Source organism: Cannabis sativa, chromosome 6, assembly GCF_029168945.1.
Source record: "Cannabis sativa cultivar Pink pepper isolate KNU-18-1 chromosome 6, ASM2916894v1, whole genome shotgun sequence".
Classification (NCBI taxonomy): Eukaryota; Viridiplantae; Streptophyta; class Magnoliopsida; order Rosales; family Cannabaceae; genus Cannabis; species Cannabis sativa.
The window spans coordinates 69501642-69523665 of NC_083606.1; the positions used below are offsets into that span (position 1 = coordinate 69501642).

The 22024-nt window shown below is 30.2% G+C and overlaps 2 protein-coding genes across 2 annotated transcripts; both read right to left on the reverse strand.

Moving 5' to 3' along the window:
- Positions 1-812: 812 nt before the first annotated feature.
- Positions 813-1427, reverse strand: LOC133039381 (uncharacterized). The gene has a single exon (XM_061118266.1). It carries the CDS (start codon positions 1425-1427, stop codon positions 813-815), a length of 615 nt encoding a protein of 204 aa, XP_060974249.1.
- A 6998-nt stretch (positions 1428-8425) lies between these two features.
- On the reverse strand, positions 8426-18133 carry LOC115724477 (kinesin-like protein KIN-7D, mitochondrial). The gene is made up of 25 exons (XM_030653768.2): positions 17434-18133; positions 17193-17290; positions 16894-16983; positions 16624-16676; positions 15988-16053; positions 15434-15487; positions 15053-15112; positions 14794-14872; positions 14585-14652; positions 14255-14311; positions 14053-14157; positions 13636-13740; positions 13280-13387; positions 13062-13193; positions 12727-12909; positions 12306-12509; positions 11874-12014; positions 11432-11551; positions 11302-11352; positions 11162-11209; positions 10896-11042; positions 9872-10615; positions 9605-9734; positions 9393-9509; positions 8426-8766 (listed from the first exon to the last, which is right to left on the reverse strand). The coding sequence occupies exons 1-24, from the start codon at positions 17778-17780 to the stop codon at positions 9424-9426; spliced, it is 3276 nt and encodes a 1091-aa protein (XP_030509628.2). The 5' UTR covers positions 17781-18133; the 3' UTR covers positions 8426-8766; positions 9393-9423.
- Between the last annotated feature and the right edge of the window lie 3891 nt (positions 18134-22024).

Consider the following 22024-nt stretch of genomic DNA (forward strand, 5'->3'; position numbering starts at 1 on the left):
TAATGTTATTAGTGTGTGATAGTGATAAGGCTTTTGACTGTTTGTGTGAGAATAGCACTTATAGGATAGGTTTTCTGCTGCTGGTGTGGGCATAACACTGCAGGATATATTTTTGGCTGCTTGTATGGGTTTACTTGCAGGTCATCCTATCATGGGTGAGTACAACTTGTGATAAGGGATTGCCCTATTGGATGTCGAGTGTGAGAACAGCACAAGGCAGGGCAAGTTACACTTCATGTCTGATTAACATGAGTGGGAGTAGATTATCGTATGTGAGTACAATGTGCGATAAGATACTATGTGTTATATGTGTGAGTATAGCATGCTTTATAATTACACTGTGATAGGATGTTGTATTGTATGTGAGAATAATGTGTGATATGGCATGTTGTTATATGTATGCAAATATTGTATGAATTGATTTGATGTTGTGATATTGTTATACTTATGACTATGTTATCAAGTTGGGGGGGGTTATGTCCTACATAGCTCTTCTTACTGGGCGTTAGCTCACGGGTACTCTGTGTGCAGGTAAAGGCAAAACTATATAGTGAGGGTGGCGAGCTCGAGGCGTGGATTACATGTTAGGGGATTGTCACGATGTTTTGGTTTAAAAATATTTCATTTAAGATTATGATTCAAATAGTTTTTGTAAAGCTTTATATTTTAAGGTTATGAATAAATAAATGTTTTGTTTTAAAAATAATGAGATCTCATGCTTAGTTATTTTTCATTAAAGAAGTCTTTTATTGTCTTTATCTTAAATGGTTTTAAACGGACTAGCTAGTGTGACGTCTCGGGAAATCGGGGCGTTACATTAGAGTGTTAAATGCATTAACTACTACTTGAGCATCCGATAAAATAGTAACATTGTCTAGGCCAATTTCCTTAGCCCAAATCAGAGCATTAAAAATCGCTTGAGTTTCAGCCTCCATTGCCGAATATGCCTCTTTCTTGCTTAATCTCACTTCCCAAGTCTCCCTGCCTCGATCGACAAAAACCACTGCTAAACCAGCTATATTGTTCTCCCAAGAAGCATCTGTGAGAAAGAGTGTGTCGCCAGGAAGCTCCAGGGACCCCACGGGCACTCCATTCCCCACATTTGTATCTCTCTGATTAGAACCTGTGTCCTGCCAACTCAATTGTTCCTGAAGCATCTTCTGAATTCTCATCAGAAGGCACTGAAGAGAGACCATTTTGCCCACCACCCTAAGTTGATTCCTTGCATACCAAATTTTAGAGAATATGCAAGCCGCACTGATAAGAGTCTGAATTTTTAGCTTGACTGGGAGGCTTCCAATGAGATTTTCCAAAAAGCTCATCAAGTCAATACCAGGGAACTCCTCCACTTTGAAAGAAAAAGGATTTGAGAACCAAAGAGCCCGCGCCAGCGAGCAATCCTTAAAGAGATGCATACAAGTTTCCATACCAACATCACACAAATCGCAGGTTTTATCATCAACGGAAGGCAACTTTGCTTTTGTAGGGATACATTCATTAACTGATCGCCAAAGCGTAAGGGCCAACCGAGGATGAATTTCTGGATTCCAAATCTATTTCCAGATGTCACGAGACTCCTTAAAACGCTTCTCTTGATCCAACAAATAAGCTCCTTTAACAGAAAATTCCCCTTTACAATGTAATTATTATTGCACTATTTACTTATATGAAAAAATAATATAGTTTTGTACTTACAAAATCATCATTACTTCATTTATGTAAGAACGAAATAATATACCATTGTTTTATCAATAAATCACTCAATTCTATTATCTTTCCAAAAATGCTTCATTAAAATTGAACCTTTTTAAAGAAAAATATTATATTGCTTTTAATATATATTATCGTAGAAATCTAAAATATGATATTTCTGAAAATGAAAAATGGGTTTTTGTTTTCTGAATAAAATTGGGCCAAACTATATGGCAAGTATATCTTGGAACCCTCCTCTTGAGTTGGGCCTATCCAATAATACTAGGGATAATTTCATAAAGGGATAATTTCACAAATACACAAAAATAACAAAAAACATTACAAAAATACAGTTTTACGGAATTTTAAATATTTTTACGATTTTTTTTATTTTATTTACAGAAAATACGGTCTTTTATGTTTTACTCTTGTTAATTTGTTGTTGATTTTTTTATTATCTGCATGTTATTTTTTGTTGTTATTTTGATGTTATTTAAATGCTATTTTCATGTTACTTTTATGTAGTTTTCTTGTTGTTTCTATAGAAATCAATAAAAATGTAAAAAAAAAAAATTCTTTAAACGTAAAAATATAATTTTTTTACAAAAAATGGTACCTTATGTAATTATCCCTTTCATGGGTAAATATAGGGGTGTTCATCCGATCCAATCCGTACTTTTTTGGTCAAACAACATCCAATCCGCACTAAGTGCGGATTTCATATTTTGGATCCAATCCGATCCGCATAAGAGTTTAAATCCAATCCAATCCAATCCAATCCGCAATAGTGCGGATTGGATCGGTTATTTTTTTAATAATAAATTATTTAATATTTCATGGAAAAAAAATTAAAAAAAAAGACTATTGTTTCTTAATCTCCAATAATAATCTATTTCCATCTCTATTTATATACAAATTAAACCAATATATATATATATATATCAATATATATGTACTTATCTTTAGATTTACATTAAAATAGATATGTATCTCTTACTAAAATGACTAAGCTAGTATACATATATTTAAATTTATGTGTATGTGTCTATGTGAATAAAAATTATTTTTCTTGTGTTTTTTATTATAAAATAAATAAAATGCACCAACTCAATATGTTACTAAAAGAAGTTTGTGTTTTTTTTTATTAATATATATTATATATTATATTTTTTTAAAAATATGTATAATTAAGTGCGGATCGGTTACTTTTTGAGGTCAAACAACATCCAATCCGCACAAGTGCGGATTTTGGATTTTTCAATCCAATCCAATCCGCACAAGTGCAGATATCCGCATTTTGCGGATTGGATTGGATTGGATCGTGCGGATTGGATTGGATCGGATACATTGTGAACACCCCTAGGTAAATACACAAAAATAGCAAAAAAAAAATTACAAAAATAAGTTTGTACTAGATTTTAAATATTTTTACCGTTTTTAAAATTTTATTTTACAGAAAAATATGATCTTTTAATGTATTTTTATGTTCTACTCTTGTTATTTTGTTGATTTTTTTTTTATATTTGTATATTATTTTTATAATGTTTTGATATTGTTTTCCTCTTACTTTCATATAGTTTTTTTATTAATATCTGTATTTTCATAAAATACCGTAGAAAAAAAAACTTTAAACGTAAAAATCATTTCACAAAAAAAAAAAAAAAAGCTGGTTATTTTCCCAATTCCTATTACATTCTATTATCTTTTGACAATGAATCAAACACTACATTATATTATTAAAAATCTCATAGCTAAAACCTAAAGAAGCATTTTGGCATCTTTGGCAAGAAAACACCATTGACTAATTGATCAAATATATATATCCAACTAACTATGTCTATTACTTGTAAAATAAGTAAATAAATAAAAACTATAAAACTCTACACGCAATATCATTCTCACCAACAACTTTTACTTGAATAAATGTTAAACATTTCACAATTAGGGTGTGTTCAGAAATCAATCATATACACTAAATTATTCCCAAAAACCGATGTATGCAAATTTGTAATGTACCTCTCAAAAAAAATTGTAATGTATGTTATAACTACAAAAATACACTTTATATTTTTTAAAAAATATATAATTTCTATAAATATTGAGATCTTGATCATTGAACAAAAAATAACATCTTACTTTTTGTAAGATTTTTTTTGTCTAAATATAGTTTAAACTAATATTTTTTATATAATTTTTTCAAATTTTAATATTTGAACATTTGGATCGGATTTGACCCATGAAACCCGAAAATTAGAAAACACATGTTAAGTACATGCGGGTTAAGTTGTACCTGTGAGATTTGAACAAATAGGTCCGAGTTTATATTTTACATAAATATAAGCCTATGTAAAGACAGTTAGAATGTTAGTTAGTTGTTAGTGGTTGTTATCCAATTCGGTTACAATTCTGTTATGGTCTGTTTGTTTGCTTTTGGCTGTTTGAGCCTTGTATATATTTGTACTTTTTTCCTTTTCAATCTCTTTCTCTGTTTCTTTCCTCTTTCTTCTTCTCTTCTCCTTCTCTTTCTATTTCTTTGTTACTATGTAACAATGGTGAGAAAAACTTCCAATACTAACAGTCTAGGTCTATACCGTATGCAGCCATACACCGGTACCAATTATTATTATTATCAGTTTTAATAAAATAACCAAAAATTTTATTGATAAGAAATCAAAGGTACATTGGTAGAAAAAAAAAATTCTAATTAAGTAGTCTCGATTTCTATCTGTAGTGTACATCTAGTGAAATAATATACAACAAAACTAGATATACACCCGAAAAAATAAATAACAATGTAAACGATCTTAAGAAGGGAGAAGAGAATAGAATTATCCACTAAAAATATCAAACTCTTTAAATTCAAAGAGAAAAAACTTTTAAAAAAGAAAACCTTTGTCATATCTAAAATTTTAAGAACAAAAGAGGAATTATATCTTTTGTAGTAGAGTAAGATAAAGGGAAATAAATAAATAAACCCAAACCACACGTGACCCGTTGGACCCGTCCACCCGTGAACTTATTAGTTCAACTCAATCACTACTACACGGGCAAGAAATCATTTGTTTTTAGAATTTTTACACTACATATTAGAATTTCTAATTTTTTTTTTTCTTTTTTACTATGGGATGGAATTCTTTTTAAAAATAGTGTGTAAATTCTATATTATATATTGTGGGGGTAAGTTAAAAATACCTTTTTTTTTTTTTAATCGATTAATCAAATTTACCTCTAATTTCATATTTAATTGAAATATACCTCTTTTTATATGCATTGTAAGAGAGTTATATAAAAAGTATCTTGAAGTGATAGGGACAAAATTGGTACAATATTTAAAAAAAGAGATAAAAATAATAAGGGAAATTTTATTTACACCCCAAAAATTTATAAGTACACTCCATTTTAATAATTTTTATTTTATATAAAATTTATATCTTTAATTTTACTAAGTATTTTTAACTTTTTTCTTTCAATTTATATTCTTAAAAAATATACCTATCAAACAAAATTAAATTACATTTTAAAAATTATGACAAAAAAATTAAAAATAAAAAATTATATGAAATTTTCTTAGAAAAAAACAAAAAAAATATATACATGAGTTAGAAAAAATTATAAAAATAAAATCAAAATAAGTATTGAAATTAACATAAAATAATGTGAGAAAAAAAATTTAAAAAGTAATTTTTAAAAATTATTTAAGTTTATATTTTTTTTAATAATGGGGTGTATTTATAATTTTATGGGGTGCAAATATAACTCCCCAAATAATAAACTTTAGAAAAGAGGGTAAAAATAAAAGAAGACAATATAAAAAGGATATAGAGTGTAATTTCCTCTATATATTGTGTTAAATTTTCACAGTTATTCTATGATTAATATTTAGTTGTTTTATTATGTTATTTTATGATTGTTTTATATAAAAAAAAATATTTTTGTAAAAAAATTCGTGTAGCAATAAAATTGTAAATATCTAGTACATTTGTAAAACCCTTTTTTTTTTTCACAAAACCCGCAAACCCATTCAACCTTAGTTCAGTTCAGTGGGATAATTGTGGCTAAACTAATTTTGTAATTTTATTTGTTGGTCCTCAGTATGTTAAAAATAAAAATAAAAAATAATGCCAAAACTTCGTACATAGTTTTATTACATTAGTAGATACTGTTGATGTAAAAAATTGCAATTTTTTTTACATAAGTTAAAAGGCAACCAAATTCATCACTTACATACTTTTATAACCAATATTAAATTTTTTACATTGGTAAGCATTTTCAAAAGAATAAAGGGTAGTTAATCAATGCTAATTTTTGTAGTAATAGTTTGAGAAATTTACACCCACTACTGATTTTTTCTATTTTATTACATTTATACTGTGCCACGCTGGAAACAACATTTGTACTGTTTTTTTTTTTTTTTTGGCAGTTTACTGCCTTGAAACTTTAGCTGTGTTTGGTTATTTTCTTCGGATTCCAGAGTACATAATTCATTACCAATTGCTTCATTGCTTCATTTTTCCAAAATATTTTATAATAATAATAATAAAATAAGAAATAATGGGTAGTTGTGTCTCCCCACTTCAAAATTTAAATTTTTTTGTTTTATTAAAATGATTGATTTGGATGTGAGATGTGACAACTCTCACACACACTACTCAATAAAGCTAACCCTCTACTATTATATATATGTAGAGATGTGAGATGTGAGATGTGAGATGTCACAAATCAGTTCATGCATGCTTGCCTTGCCACGTACATCTCCTCTCCTATCAACATATATATATGATGTCCAACTCTACTATTATATATACTTAATTATATTGAAGGAACCATTCAAAAAAAAAAAAATATTGAAGGAAAAGAAAGAAACTTAGAACACCGGCTGCAAAGACACAGAATAGATAATTCATGGCTGAGATGATGAGGGGAAGGAAGACCATGATGGTGATAGTTCTTAGTTCTTCTTCTTCATCTTCTTTTCTTTTCTTCTTCTTTTTTTTTTTTTTTAATTTTTTGAAGTTCTTAGTTATGTTTTTTTTTTTAAAATATAAGAGTTAGTGTGGTTTTTTTTTGTTCTAATTTTCTAGAACTTTTCTTGCAAATGTAGTGCATTTAGTATTGAGGATGTGCACAACATAGTTAATTTTTGATCATTTCTTTTTTATTGTTTTTTTTGTTTTAGTATTGTTTTAGTATTGTTTTACTGTTGTTTTTCATGATTTCTTTATTTGATGCCGATTTCATCATACTTGCTCCATCTCGCTGGAATTAATAGGTATTTTCTGGGTGTTCTCGTGTTGTTGTGATGGTTATGTCTGTGAGTGTGGAAGATGGAGGCTATAAATACATTTCTTCTTCGTTCTCTTTGGCTATTTTTGTAGTTTTTTTCTTTTGGTTCTCCTATAAATATATTTGACGAGCTCACTTACAAGAGAGTTTTGAGGTGTGTGTTTCTTTTATATTTTTCTAAGTAGTTATATTTGCTTCATTTGTTTTTGTGTTGTTTCAGTGTTGTTTTAGTAGTTTTTTTTTTTATAATTTTCTAGGAATAGACTTGCAAACATAGTTGATTTTGCATCTGGTGTTGAGGTTGTGCAGCAGATTGTTTGTTTTTTTTAATCATTTTTTTCTTTTGTTTTGTTTGATTGTTTTAGTGTTGTTTTACTGTTGTTTTGCCATGATTATTTATTGACGTCGATTTTACTGCTTTTGTTTATTCTTGCCGGATTTAATGGTTTTTTCTTGGTGATTTCCGTCTCCGGCGTCTCCCCACACACGAAGAAGGTTGTTTCCCGTGTGTTTTTCTGTTCACAGTATAAATGTTATACTGTTGGGCTTGGACAGTACAAAAGTAATGAAATTGGGCTGGGGCAGTAAAAATGTTGTTTTTGCCGTGTCCCAGTATAATTGTAAAGTTTTGGCCCAAAAGCAGTATTTTTGTAAAATTCCCTAATTAATACTACTAGTCTTAAAATACATTTGTTTCAAAATAAATAAAAAAATAAATATATATATCTTTATATATTAAAAGTGTTTATCTAACGGTATTTCTTGGTTTAACAGAATATACTTAAAAATAAAAAGAATATTCTGTTAAATTTAACGATTAGGTTTGATTCCCGTTAACAAATAAACCCAATAATTAAACCCAAAAAATTAAACAATCTTTTAAATATTAATAATCTCTTTTTAAATTAAAAAATCTTATTTTATTTATAATATTAATATCTTATTTTATTTATAATATTAATATCTCTAACAAACTTATCTTGGGAGAATATTAATAATTTTTTTATTTATTTTTTAAAAAAGAAAAATCTTTATATATTAAAGTTAACCTCACTTATCTAATGTTTTCTCTAGATAAGCATAGGAAGCAGAAATACCACTTCTATCTTTGTGTGATTGCAGATATACTACTTTACAAATGGAGATGTTCATATAATATTAACACTTTACAGAATATTTATAGATATAAACTTACATTACAATGCTATGTTAAAAAAAGAACTAAATAGAATAATCTACTACTCCAATAATAAATTTATTTACAATTTTATAATTACACTAATATTATTTTTAATACATTATTAAATAATATTTTAAATATAAATATTTAATTTTTTCAAACAAAAAATTTGTAATCTTTAAAAATAAAATACATTCAAAATCTTAAAAAGACTAAAATCTTAAATGAAACTAGCAATACGTGGCTCGGCACGTACATTCAGCTAGTATATAGTAAAAGAAAACAAAAACATATATATAAATTTTGTTACGAATATATTTGTTTGTTTCTATACAAGACCAATCACACATTCTGCTGCATCTTGAAAAAACAAAGCAACATTCTGCATAGTGTTTAAATCTGATAATTCCTTTTTTCTTTCTCTTCTTTTTTTTTCTTCCTTTAAAAAATTCTTATTTTACAGCCTCCCCTAAGGAAAAGAAAAACAAATATTAATGATATACCTTTTAGACAGTTTACACTTACATACATGCAAACTAATAAAAGAATTTAATTTGCACCGCAATTTCACGGAAAATTTTAGAACATGTGAGACACCATAACATTCTTCCCTGTAAAATAAAAATAAATATATATATATATAAGAAAATTATATCAAATAACCAAAAAATGCATAAATATAGAGAGTGTTTTAGGTGAGGGTATAAGTTTTGCCCCTATAGTAGGGGCGTTTTCTATTTTCAACAATATAATATAATATGTAGTGAAAATTCTTTAACTTTTATAATTGTTACACATAAAACTCTAATAAAAAAGACAAAAATATTTTATCTTACGATTTTATTGCAGTTGTACTCTTTTTTGACCATCAAGTGTCAATTCAGAAACATGTGACCATATATTTTGATACGCATTCTAATAATATGTCACCTCGTGTTTCTAAGCTGACACTTAACAATCAAAAATAGTACGACTGCAATAAAATTGTAAGACAATATATTTTTGCCGCAATTTTTGTTTTATTATGGTTATATGTATAACAATTACAGATGTTAATTTACAATGTGAAATATAAAATTTAAATAGTAAATACAACTTATTATTTGAATTTATGCATAATATATAAAACAAAATTAGTTTATAATTTTTCTATATACAAAAATTGATGCTCCTAAGAGTCTTCCTATGAATATATGTCTATATATTGTAATATAATAATCATAAGAAGAAGAAGAACCTTAGTTGGAAGGGGGTAACTGCAGCCTCAGTTAAGAAGGAAAAGCGAAAAGCCTATCTGAAATCTTAGTTCTACAGATAGGACACTCTGAACAAGCTAATGAACAAGATTTACATACTGCAAAACAAAATGATAAATATGATTAGTTTTAATTTAATGTTAAAAGTGAAATCAAGCAAGTAGGATTCATAGGAATGATGATGACTTCTTACAACAAAAATGGCGACACGGCAAAAGAATTGCAGCGGTCGGGGATTCAAAACATACTTTACACATGTGAGAATTGGCATCTCCATTCCCCATTTGTTTCAGCTCCTTTTCCTTCATCTCTTGCATTCGAGCCTGAAAACAACATACATCTTGAGTTTGAGATACCTTAACACTTTTTCGAGAACTTTTTAGTTTCTTGATCAACAAGTGCATTTTCCTTGTGGATTTAAAATTATGCAAGGAATGAAATCAAGGAAAAGAAGTGATACCTTGAGGCGGGCGACAAGGGGTTCTTCCTTGGGAATTTCATCAGCTGGTTTAGTAGTAACTTCAACAATTTGTCTCTCTTTAGGGACAGTAGCACTGTCGAAGTCATTTGTTTTCCCGCCATTAATAGTTTCTGAAGGATCACTCTGCCTCTCATCGCCATTCATATCATGGACGGCTGCGGCCTCTTTTTTTAACTTTGCCACAAGCACCCACATGTTTGCTAAATCATTTTCCAAGGCTTCCTCTCTTCTCTTTGCCTCTTCAACCTTTTTCCTATACTCTTCCTCGATGTATTCCTTTTCAGTAAGGGCAGCCTCAAGAGCCGCCTCTCGTTGTTTTCTTGCTTGAAGTTCCAACTTCATATCCTCTGCATCAAGAATCAATGACTCAAAGTCATCACCCCCCATGCTAGAATAATCATTGGCACGACCAGAAGGCCTCACTTTCCTCCCAGGTCTATTTCCATCACTGAACTTGCGGTTAGCACCATTAACGTTATGCAAAACAGCACTTCTAGAATTTGCTAGTTCCCGCGCTGCCAACAATTCTTTTTCCAGCTTTGCATTCTGCAATGATTGCTTTGTCACTTCACCAGCCAAATTCTTCAGCTCAACTGCAGCAGCAGAGGCCAACTCCTTAGCGTAAGAAGCTTCTTCAGCTAGCTTTTGATTCTGAACACGCAATCCACTGTTCTCCTCTGAAAGCTGAACGTGCTCAAGCTTTAGTTTTTCATTCTCAATCTCCTGAGAACACAAACCAGAATGAAATTTAGCTCCAAATAAGCATAGCAGAAAGCCAGAATCTAAAAAACTTATACACAGAAGCACAAATTTCATATTTAAAGAGCAAAACTTTCATTCGCATCAAATATCAAGTTTAATATATATATTTAAAAATAAAAAGAACTTATGGATCACTGGGTCAAAAAGTTGGGAGATGAAATACCACATGTTCATCAACACGTCAAAAATACATTACAGTCTATTCAGTTATATCTGCAGAAGCTAGAAACCCAGAAATCACCTGCGACTGCACTTTCTTTTTCAATTCATCAGCATACTCTTCAGAGTAATACTGCTCAGAAGAAGCTGGTGATTTATTGCCCGTAAATGAAGCCAACCGCTGCTCTAGCATGTTTATTCTTTCTTGTAACTCTTTGACCTCAGAACACTGAACACAATCAGATTAATGACATAAGAAATAACACTTGTATTGAAATTTATATTTGTACAGAAATATAATAGAAATGTATTTTAAAAAAATATATGAAAATGAAATAGAATGCTAACCTTATTCTGCAGCTGCTCCTGGAGAATACGGTTGTCTGCTGTTTTAATCTGCAATTAATATTGTGTAAATGTTTATACTTGTAAAATAAATGCACTTAAATACATCAGAAACAGCAATAAAATGATTAATGAAAACCCACCTCCAATTCAAATCCCTTCTCATTACACTGGGTCATTAATCTCTTTACTGTCTGCTTGAGCATGAAACAAGAGTTACAACAATAATCAACAGTAGATGATTACATGTGAAAGATGAAGAATTCAAATTACCTGTTGCATGTCAACCATTGATGCATTAGCAACAGAAGCCTCACCACTTTCAACAATGCGTTGTTCTAAAACCCTCATTTGCCTTCTCTTTTCTTGGATTTCACGTTCCAAGTTCTGTATCTGTATTTTGAGAAAGAAAAAAAAAGACGATTTGCGTTAAACTTTGCTCGCCTCACCATAAGAGACATGAGAAATATAAGTTTCAGCCAGAAAGAGCTGGACAACGATTATGTATTCCAAAATTACTTGTTCTATTGAATCAACAAGACAAGTTATAGTACAAAGAATAAGTGGATGACCAGACAAACATATTACATAGTGGCTCTTGGAAAGCATAAATCACATGATATGAAATTCCTAGGGAATTTAAAGGATCCATCTATGTCTAAACCAACTCCACTAAGATGCACACTGTACGTGGGATACTTAAATAAATATATACCTGGGCTTTCGAGCTCTCAGGATCATTCAAAGACTGCTCCACTAAGCGCTTCAAGGTGCTGGTGCCAAATGCAATTTCCCCAGCAAGCATCTTAACTTGTTCAACAAGAAGGTCTATCTGATCTGACATTGTGATCCCTCCCTAAAATACAGTATGGATAACAGCTCATATTTAATCAAAATCCAGACTAGTAAGTAATCCAAAGTATTCAATCACAATGAATTTAATTTGGTTGCAATTATTCTATTCTTCTCATATTTTACTTTCATAAATTAGTTATATTTTCTTAAAAACAAAAAAGTAAACAAACACGACTCGAAGATGAACCATGTGGCCATGACTTTTCTAGGGATATTTGGGATGGACAAATATGCATACTATAGGGATATGTAGCCATGTCCTTGCTTGCACTATGTAGGTAAGCAAACGTACCGAAGAGAATTTTGAACCACTGATAAGTTCTCCGGCTTGAGTTGATTCAGTAATGATACTACTAGCAGATGAGAGTTCTTCATTCCACCTGCTGGAAGATCTTTTATGCCTGAACTCATAAGACGAATCTGTGGCCAAAATTTGGGAGTCTCTCTGGCTCTCACCCTCTCCAAGCAAAGAACCCTCGCGTGTTATATCCAATTTCTAAAAGGGGTAAAACATAATATTATCACACCTTTTCAGAATTGAGCACTAGAAATTTTATGTGTGGGTGAAATACAGCCCTCATAAGATAGAAGGGCAACTATTTATATTAACTCGTATAATTTGCTTAAAGTTAAACCACTTAAGAAGTCAGGAAAACTATAGTAGGGCATGCAAAAGCAGATCCAATGATTACAGAATTGGAACAAAAACTCACATCATCCTCGCCAACAGAAAGACTACGTTGGTGACTGGGAATCTCAGGCAGACAGCCGGGAATTGTATTTTTAGAAGAAACTAGGATAAGCTTTGTTAGCCTTTGGATTCTACTCATGAGAGCAGCCTTGGCTTCTTCTTCTTCCTCTAGCCTTGATTGCATTTTGACCTGACCTTCTTCCAGCTATTTGCCAAAAAAAATCAAGACACTTGATGTTAAGAGAACGATATCTTTCTATGAGTTGCATAATGATAAAAGGTATACCGTTTAGTTAAAAAAACTACATAGATATAACTGATTTGGTGATCAAAAAGAAACCAGAGTAAATAAAATACCTGTTGTCGTAAGCTCATAATTTCCTCGTGACTGACACCAACAATCACACCACTCCTAAGCTGATCAAGCTCTTCTTTAAGAGTTGAAATTTCTCTTTGATATTTCTTAATTAATGATTTCTCATCAATAATCTGGAGGAGTAATTGAGAGAAAGGTTTAATACCTATCACTATATAATGCCTTTAAAATGAAATCACAAACTAGAGTCGCATCACACCTTATTACGAGATGCATAGATTTCTACTCTCTTTGCTCTGCTTGCAAATTTCAATGTATTATGAGTTTCCTCCATGTTACTTGAAGCCGGAGTAACAGTACATATAAGCTGGTAATGTTCATACATGAGCAAAAACAAAATATATATAATAGATTAGATTGCAAAGTCATCCAGCATACATGATCAAAATACATCATGAAAATAAAATATTACTCGATCATTAAAAAGCAAAGTACGAAATATTCGTAATTAAAAATCTGAATCAATATGTATATGATTGAAAATAATTACTTCCACAAAAGCAACCCTTTATTTACATCCATTGACAATGGTTTAATTATAATTATCAAACTCACCGAAACATGACCATGGCCACCTAATGAAGATTGCAGTAGACGGGTAAGCTTAGAATCTCGGTATGGAACATGAGATGCCTTCCCTTCACTCAATTTCCCTATGACCTTCACATTGCAACTATACAATTAGATTATGACCTTACAATTCACAAGGATCTTCATATACAAGAATACTCATGCTGAATAAAAATATGTGTGTATATATATAAAGAACAATTACTGACAGGGATTACTCAATCCTTAACTAAGATAGTTTAGAATATTATATAAGGGAATGAAAGATTGAACACTGGACAGCTAGGTGGTTCTTTATAAGAGATACGGCACACTCTGCAGATTAAAATCTAGACAGAAGTAAGAAGGATATTGATATTCATAGTAGTTTAGTGGAGACATATTGAATTGCAAAACACCTACTGTTCCAAGAGTTAAAAGACTTTTGTTTATATAGGCTCCTTCCTTTCTTCGTAGTCCAGTGGTTTCAGTTTTTGAGCTTTCGGATCCAGCTAAATCAATCAAATTCTATAAAGACAATACATAAGAAAACAAAAATTAGATTAGAATATTATTAAGTGGACAATGATTCATCTGTGTAGTAAGAAATTGATTTGCACCGTACAAGTTGAGAAAATATCACTCCGTCATACTCGTCACCATGATCACTACTCTCAATCATCTGCAAATGCATAAGCAAGTTAGAGAGTGGGAAAAAACTGTCTGAAATAAGAACTGTTAAAACTGTGAAAATTAGGAATGGTTTTAGTTGATGAAAATTTAACAAATAATAATCCATATAGCTAAAGATTGTAAAAGACAAGAAATTATTTTAAATAATCTTACTCAGATATGAGAACTATGAAAATTAAATTTTGGCTAAAAACTTGCAAGTTAATTCATGCAAGGACATAAAATTTGAGACAGCAATAGACGAAAATTGATAAACAATTACCAGGGTGAAAATGGTGTGACTTCGACTACTCAACAAATTGAAATTGTTTGATCCAACATGACGGTGCTCTGCATAACCAGCAGCCACAAACGAACAACATTATAACTTAGATGATATAGATCTGACAATCTAACCTTTATGAAAAGAGCATCTCTTGCCTCGTGGGGAGTAATAAAAAATACATAATGATGAAGAGAGAGTTCAAATACCTTCTCCAGCAGCAATAAAAGAAAGTGCATGCCCAGGTGACAGAACAACCTCTTCCTTGATACCTTCAACATAGGTACCCTTCACATGACCACATAAAGAAATGTCAGAAATCCATCCATGATCATAAAAGTAAAGGTACTCATAAACTTTTCTTTTTAAGAAAAGTGCATCATGAAGAAAGCGGTAATGTAATAAATGTTTATAAACAAAAGATAACAGTAGATAATGTTTCTATTAAATAGCAGAAAAGTGAAAAACCTGTGCATCTTCTCTAACACGTAAATTTTGTCCAGTGGGATCAAGCAAGTCATTGATCACCTGATACAGAAGCACAAATAGCTTAACAAATCAATTAGGTGACACAAATTAGAGTAACTATTTTTAGTGTAAAATCAGACATCAATAACAGAATATTTGTACAAATAAGTAGTATTGATGGGAAGAAAGAATAACATAAAGAAAATGAAAACTGTAATCTTGAAATGTGATGGTAGAAACCAATTTCAATAATGCAACTGTAAAAAACAAATCCAAACATATGACAGTGCAATATGAAAAAGGAAAAAAAAATAAAAGAATACAGCTTCCCAATCAAATTCTTGCTTTATAAAATTAACAATCCATAAGAGAAGAACTGACCTCATTATAAATTTCAAGATATGATACCCGAAGCAAAAACTCTCTTCCTGGAGTCTGTAATAATAGCCAGCTATCAATTAGTCATTAAAGCAAGCAACTTAAACCAGTATATCATTGAAATCAACCAAAATCCAGACTAATCAAGAATAACACTGACAAGTACCTTTCATACATATAACATTCATGTATCAAACAAAAAAAAAAAAATAACTACAGCTTTTTAACCTCAAACACACCCACACACATGCACAAACAACACTTAAATTTGATCAATCAGTGAAGCAATTATCCTAAAGAGTTGCCCTACAACTTCATAATTAGATTAAAGAGTTTGCATGAATATCAGGATGTCAAATCATGAAACTATAGAGACTAATAGCATAACCATATTTCTAAGAAGACAGTCAGGCTCCACCAGACCTTTAATAGCATTGAAAAGTTAATATAAACAGAAATGAAAAAGTGTTTATTTATTCGTTTTGCACTACGCACAAAAAAAAAAATAGAAAGAATACACATATATACGTATCTACTGCAACAGCAATAGTACTTACATCTTGAATAATACTGAACACATCCTTTATGGCCAATGGTATAACACCTGGAGCATTTTGATCTCCCTGTTCAAAATTGCCAGAAGAAATTAGCAGAGTAATGGAGAATACTATAACACATAGCAACTTCATAAGTTTATTTTTGGATCAGAAGCAAATAATATTACAGGTAATAAGAAACAACATTTTCGCCAGATGATGGAATAAGATATTGTCTTTTCCGTTTACATAAAGGACCCTCAATCGAAGCATAAGAGCTGAAATAACACCCTAAAATTGAATTGAAGATAATCATGTAGATGAGGGTTGTACAGAGTGTTATGTATTTTTTCTAAAATAACATTTCTCAAGCAACAAATGTAGTTTTCTGAAAATGCAACTTAGAGTAGCTGCCCAAACCCAAACAATTCACTAGCCGAACATTGTAATCTCCAAGAATAATTTATTGTCATAGATTGGGTGCCAGTCTGCCAGAGAACTGAGGAAAGTCTAAATTGCATAGCCCAGTTAGGAATAAATTTTACAAACAATCACCAATGCTATGATAATTTATTGAGCCTCACAGTTGTATCCCTAAGAAAAATGCTTAAATTTCTCTAGTGATAAAATGGATATATTTAAAAAATAGACAATTACATGCATAGTGTGCGTCTTCCCACTACTTGTCACACCATAGGCAAAAACTGTTCCTGCATTTAAGATCCGAAAAAATATACATTAACAAAAATTAAACTACAATAAAGAAACTTCAATGCAGTTACTATTAATCAATTTAGTGAATTAGCTTTCAAAGTCAAATAAATTCAAAGCGCTAGTTATATGAATTACTAAATTTAATTTTTTTTTTCTAAGATTCCAATTAATAAAATTGACCCATTAAGAGTCTTGAAAAGGAAAATTCAATACCATTTACACCCTCCATGGCAGCCTTGACTACAGGTTTAGCCGCTACCTCATATACATCTTGCGAATTCGTATGTGGTCCAAAGACTTTATCTGCCAAACAAAATCACCCACCCCAAAAAAAACAACACATAATCAATTTCTCTACTTACTAACTAAAACTTAATAAAATTCAACACCAAATCGATTGGTCATCTGCATTTTCAATTCATGAATTTTCCGAAGCCAAAAATGATCAATCAATCAAAATTGAATTCAAAATTAAACAAGAAAAAATGATTACAAAGGAAAAAGTATAGTACCAAATGCATAAGCTGTAGCAGGATTATATTCATTTCTCACAATTTTATCTCCGTCTGCATACCAAGCAATTTCATCCCCTTTCTGAAACTCTCTCTCACTGCAAGCAAACAAAAAAGCCCCCAAAAAACCAGACCAATGAATCACATTTACCTAAAAACAAGGCCCTACGACCAAAAGGTTCAATTCACTCCAATCCAAAACTCCATAGATCTGATCAAACAAGCTCAGATCTACCATTACCTCAAAGGCCTAAACCGAATCGTCACAGATATACTATCCCCTCCAGCCCTCGGCGCATCAAGAGGCTCAGCAATCAGCTCTTCAGAAGGGAATCCCACAGGAGTACGACTACCGTAAGTCCGTGGACCACCGTACACTGAATCGGAACGGCCCTGACTAGACGTCATGGATCGAGAACCTACTCCACCACTACCTGAGTTGAAGTAAGAAGAAGCCGAGGTAGAGCAAGAACGAGGTATAATACGACCGTTGACAAACGAAGAAGACGAAGAAGTCGATGAGTAAGGACTTGACTGCTTGCGGTGCGAAAATGGCGAGCTGCTTCTTGCTCGAGACGACGAGGCCATGAAGGTTCGAAGCAACCCAGCGAGTTGGTGAGTCGACGAGTCAGCGACTCAGTACCCCCAAAAATGTTGCACAAATAGAAGAAGAATAATAATAACAAGTAAAATCAAAGAATGTGTCAGAAGACCTCACATGGCTCGAACCAAAAAAGCAAAAATCATCGTTTTTTTTCCTCCTCTTTTTCTCAAGAATATATATATTTATATTTATATATATATACACACACAAATTTATATATATGCGTATATATATATTTTTGGTTTTCGTCTTCTTTAAGCCAAAGAGTTTGAGTTGCAGAGAAGAAAGAAAATGAAGAGAGAGAAAGAGAAAGAACTGGCGTGAGTGGTAGTGAGAGAAAGAGAAACAAAGAAAATATAGTTTAAATTTGAAGTTTGAATTTTCTATTTCCTAATTTTTTAAATTAATTGTTAATTTTCTATGTTTAAATAATTAAATAAAAATAAAATTTACAGTGATGACGTGGCGAAGTGTGGGTGGGCGGTGAGGGTTCAAATTAAATCGGGTGGAATCACCCGCGCATTATTGAAGCCTTTGGTTTCACCCAAATTATTAAAAGAAATAAAAATTAAAAAAAAACGTGGAATGAGCGGGAATAACAGCGGTTTTTGCCGATTTGGAATATAAAATAGGCTTAGTTTTTTTTTTTTTGAGAAATTTCACTGTTATTAAAACTGCATATCGTTTACAACAAAAGAGAAAATAGAATTTGAGATTTCACTCATACTTAGCTAAACCATGAGCAACTTGGTTAGAATTTGGAAAAATTATATTTGCACTCTATAAAATATAGATACTTCTTATTGTTAAAAAAAAATATAAACTTAAATAATTTTTAAAAATTAATTTTACTATTTTTTAAAAAAAATTCCTCATATTATTTTATGTTAATTTCAATACTTATTTTGATTTTTTTTTATAATTTTTTCTAACTAATGTATACATTTTTATATTTTTTTTCTAAAAAAAATTCATATAATTTTATATAAAAAACATTGCATAAAATACAGTTCAATATAATACTATGCCATACAATACTAATACAGTATACCAAACAAAGTTTAATAACACATTTACTAAACTATAACTGGAATCAGAACAATTAATGGAAGAAATGAATCGGTTGAAAATATAAAATAATCGGAAACAATATTTTATTATGTTGTTTACTAAACTCTTCGGAAAAAAAACCAGAATCATATTATTTTGTTCACAATTTCACATAACTAAGAAAAATAATCAGAATGTCTTAATTTGACAAAATTTCTATTATTAGAACATGTAATTATTTTTTTGTTTATAGATTTTTAAAAGACATAGTTATCATTTTTATTTTTAATTAATAAAAGTAAAATTAAAATAAATTAAGTTATGAAAGGGAAATGTATTCCCTATAAAAATGGGAGAGATCTTTCCCTTTATTTTCTCTAGTCCCACAACTAATATCATGCCTTTAAGTAAACATGCCCTAAGAGCATCCAATGGTAATATTTTGAAGAATGCTTGATGAGGTGGAAAGCTTATGTGGCAAAATATAGGGATGCTATACCATTGGAGATAAAAGAATGTTATTCTTAAAATTTGCCTTGATGGCACGGCATTGATGCTATGTTTTTTTATACAATAAAAAATTAAAAGTGCAATATATATATAATAGTTTAATAAAGAAAAAAAAAATTATATGTATATAATAATATGTGATATCATAATTATAATATTTTTAAAAAGTATTATACTATTAGAGTATTTTTAGAATTAAAGGTGTCAAAAATAATATAGAAGAAAAATAGAATAAAATATTATATTTTGAATGATTAGAAATATAGAGCATCTTCAAAAATGCTACTATTAGAGTTGCTCTAAAAATTTATTTTGTACACTATATTATACCGTATTATATTGTATTAAATATAATACAGTACAATATCGCCTAAAAGCAAACGAAATATTATTAAACGCAGCTTAATTAATTAATTACTATTTATTTGGGCGTGCAAATAAGCTGGTTATACTGGGTTTAATATTTGGACACGTGTCAAATCTGGGTCATTGGTAATTTCAAACACGTAGTCTTGTCAGGTCAGTTCAGGTAAGAAATGAATTCGAAAATTAATAACTGAAAAAAATAAATAAATAATAAAAAATTAAGGAAAAAATGAGAGGAGCGTTGTTTTGATTTGAAGAAAGCAAAGGAGAGTCATTGTTTTCGGTTTGGAGGAAAAACGACAACCCACGAAAATTGACTGGTGTTCTGAAAGTTTGTCGTTTCGTCTTATTCTATTTTTGTCAACTTAAGTGTATTTGTTGTTTTTTTCTGTTTTTTTTTTAAAAAAATTTCCCTCAATTTCGGAATGGTTTTGAATGACATGAAAATATATGTGCCTAGTATTTAGTAATCTACAAATTATTTTATTAGTGTGTAGTTAAATTTTTTTAATGAAAGTATTAACAGGAGTTTGTAGGAGTTTGTTTGCAAACTTTGACTCCTCTAATGTTTTATGAGATTCATAGACTCGAACTTATGAAAAAAAAACCTCGACACATATTATAAATAAATAATGAGACAATAGATATTCTTGTCGGATGCCACAAGTTGAAAAGATAGGCCTTTTTATTTACTACCGTGTACAATAATATAAAACATTGAAGTGATACAAGTAAGAATCAAATCAACTCAATCTCTGTAAATTCCATTTGAAGCAAAAGTGTACAAAGATAACCTCACTCCACCTTGTCATACGTCTCACTCATATCTAACTTAAGAGTCATACTACTCTCCTGACCTCTTCTTTTTCTTTTCAAGAAGTGGATGGCTTCAAAAGAGACTATGATATTATCGAAGATTAGACGATATGAAATAAACGCACTTTGAATATCAAACACAACAACATCCAACAACTATTTTATCCTATTAGCAATCATCTTAATAATCACTTTGACCAACACATTACACAAAGAAATAGGCTGCAAATCCCCCAGAAGGATTCTTCTTGGGAATGAAAACCACATTAGTTTCAATTAATGCCCTCCAAGAGAACATCACAATTAAAAAAAATTCGAACCATTCTCACCATATCATGACTAACTATCTCCCAATATTTTTTGAAAAAAGCAGGATTCACATCATCCAGTCCCGAGCTCTTGTCTGGGTGCATTTAGAACAGAGCATGCTTCACTTATTAATTCTTCCAACACAGGCTTGAGCAACTCTGAATTCTGAGCAATCAAAACTTTACTCGGAACACATTGAGCAACTTTGAATTCTATGTAGTGGATCATGATTGCTGTTGTTGTTAGATGAAGAAATCTAGGACAAAAGTATGCTCTCAAGACAAAAGGGTGTTTCGAAGCTTCATTCGGTTTCTTCAAATGGATTTTTATATATATGTGGATACGATTTTGAAGAAATTTTTAAATAATTTTGTCTTAGCAAAAGAAGAAGAAAAGAAATAGATTAGTGATGCTTAGTTCGGATTAGTAGTAGTGTTAGATATTTTAAGTGAAAATTTGTGAGTATATCGTATATATGTAATTTATAAACTTTAAAAAAACACCAAAGAAGACTTCAAAAAGTAAAAATGTTTAAAAGAAGACAATATAAATGTTAAAAAATTAGTCAAAATAGTCATTTTGTGTAAAATTTCTTAATATTTACTATCAAAATTATCAATCTTAATCAAACATTGTTTTTTTATTAAAAGAAAAAAAAATCAAAATCTTGGATGCATTTTATTATATTTAAAACGCGGCAATAAAATATTTTCAATGGCCTAACAATAAGTTTAGTCCTTCTAAAAAAAAAAAACAATTATTTTATTTTTGGTCAAAATTTTAGTTATGTACTCAACATGAGTATAATAGTAAAACCATATAATTATTTATTTATACTTTCAAATTTATTCAAAGCTTTGCCAATTCAGCCTTTTAAATGCACATCAAATTGTCTTTTTTTTTTTTAATAATAATAGTAGTAGTAAAATTGTGTTATATATGATAATGTTTGGAAATCTTCTATAGCATAATATTAATTAATAGGAAGAAATTTTGTTCTTATTGCTATTTGTTATATATGCTACATTATATATACTTATAATTTAGTATGTTCTTATTGCTATTAATTTATTTATTTATACTTAATACAGATACATGTATTTTTCAAAATAATAGTTATTATAATTATATTAAACGTGCAAGTAATAAGAACATGATTTTTGTCACTTTAATAATC

What these genes read in the sequence shown, in the direction of transcription:
- LOC133039381 (XM_061118266.1), bottom strand. Translation starts at nt 1,427, where the DNA reads ATGGAAACTTGTATGCATCTCTTTAAGGATTGCTCGCTGGCGCGGGCT.
- LOC115724477 (XM_030653768.2), bottom strand. Translation starts at nt 17,780, where the DNA reads ATGGCCTCGTCGTCTCGAGCAAGAAGCAGCTCGCCATTTTCGCACCGC. An exon ending in GAGTGATATTTTCTCAACTT is followed by an intron (nt 14,158 to 14,254) that starts GTACGGTGCAAA and finishes TTGTCTTTATAG; the next exon opens with AATTTGATTGATTTAGCTGG. An exon ending in GTGGTTCAAAATTCTCTTCG is followed by an intron (nt 12,015 to 12,305) that starts GTACGTTTGCTT and finishes ACTGTATTTTAG; the next exon opens with GGAGGGATCACAATGTCAGA.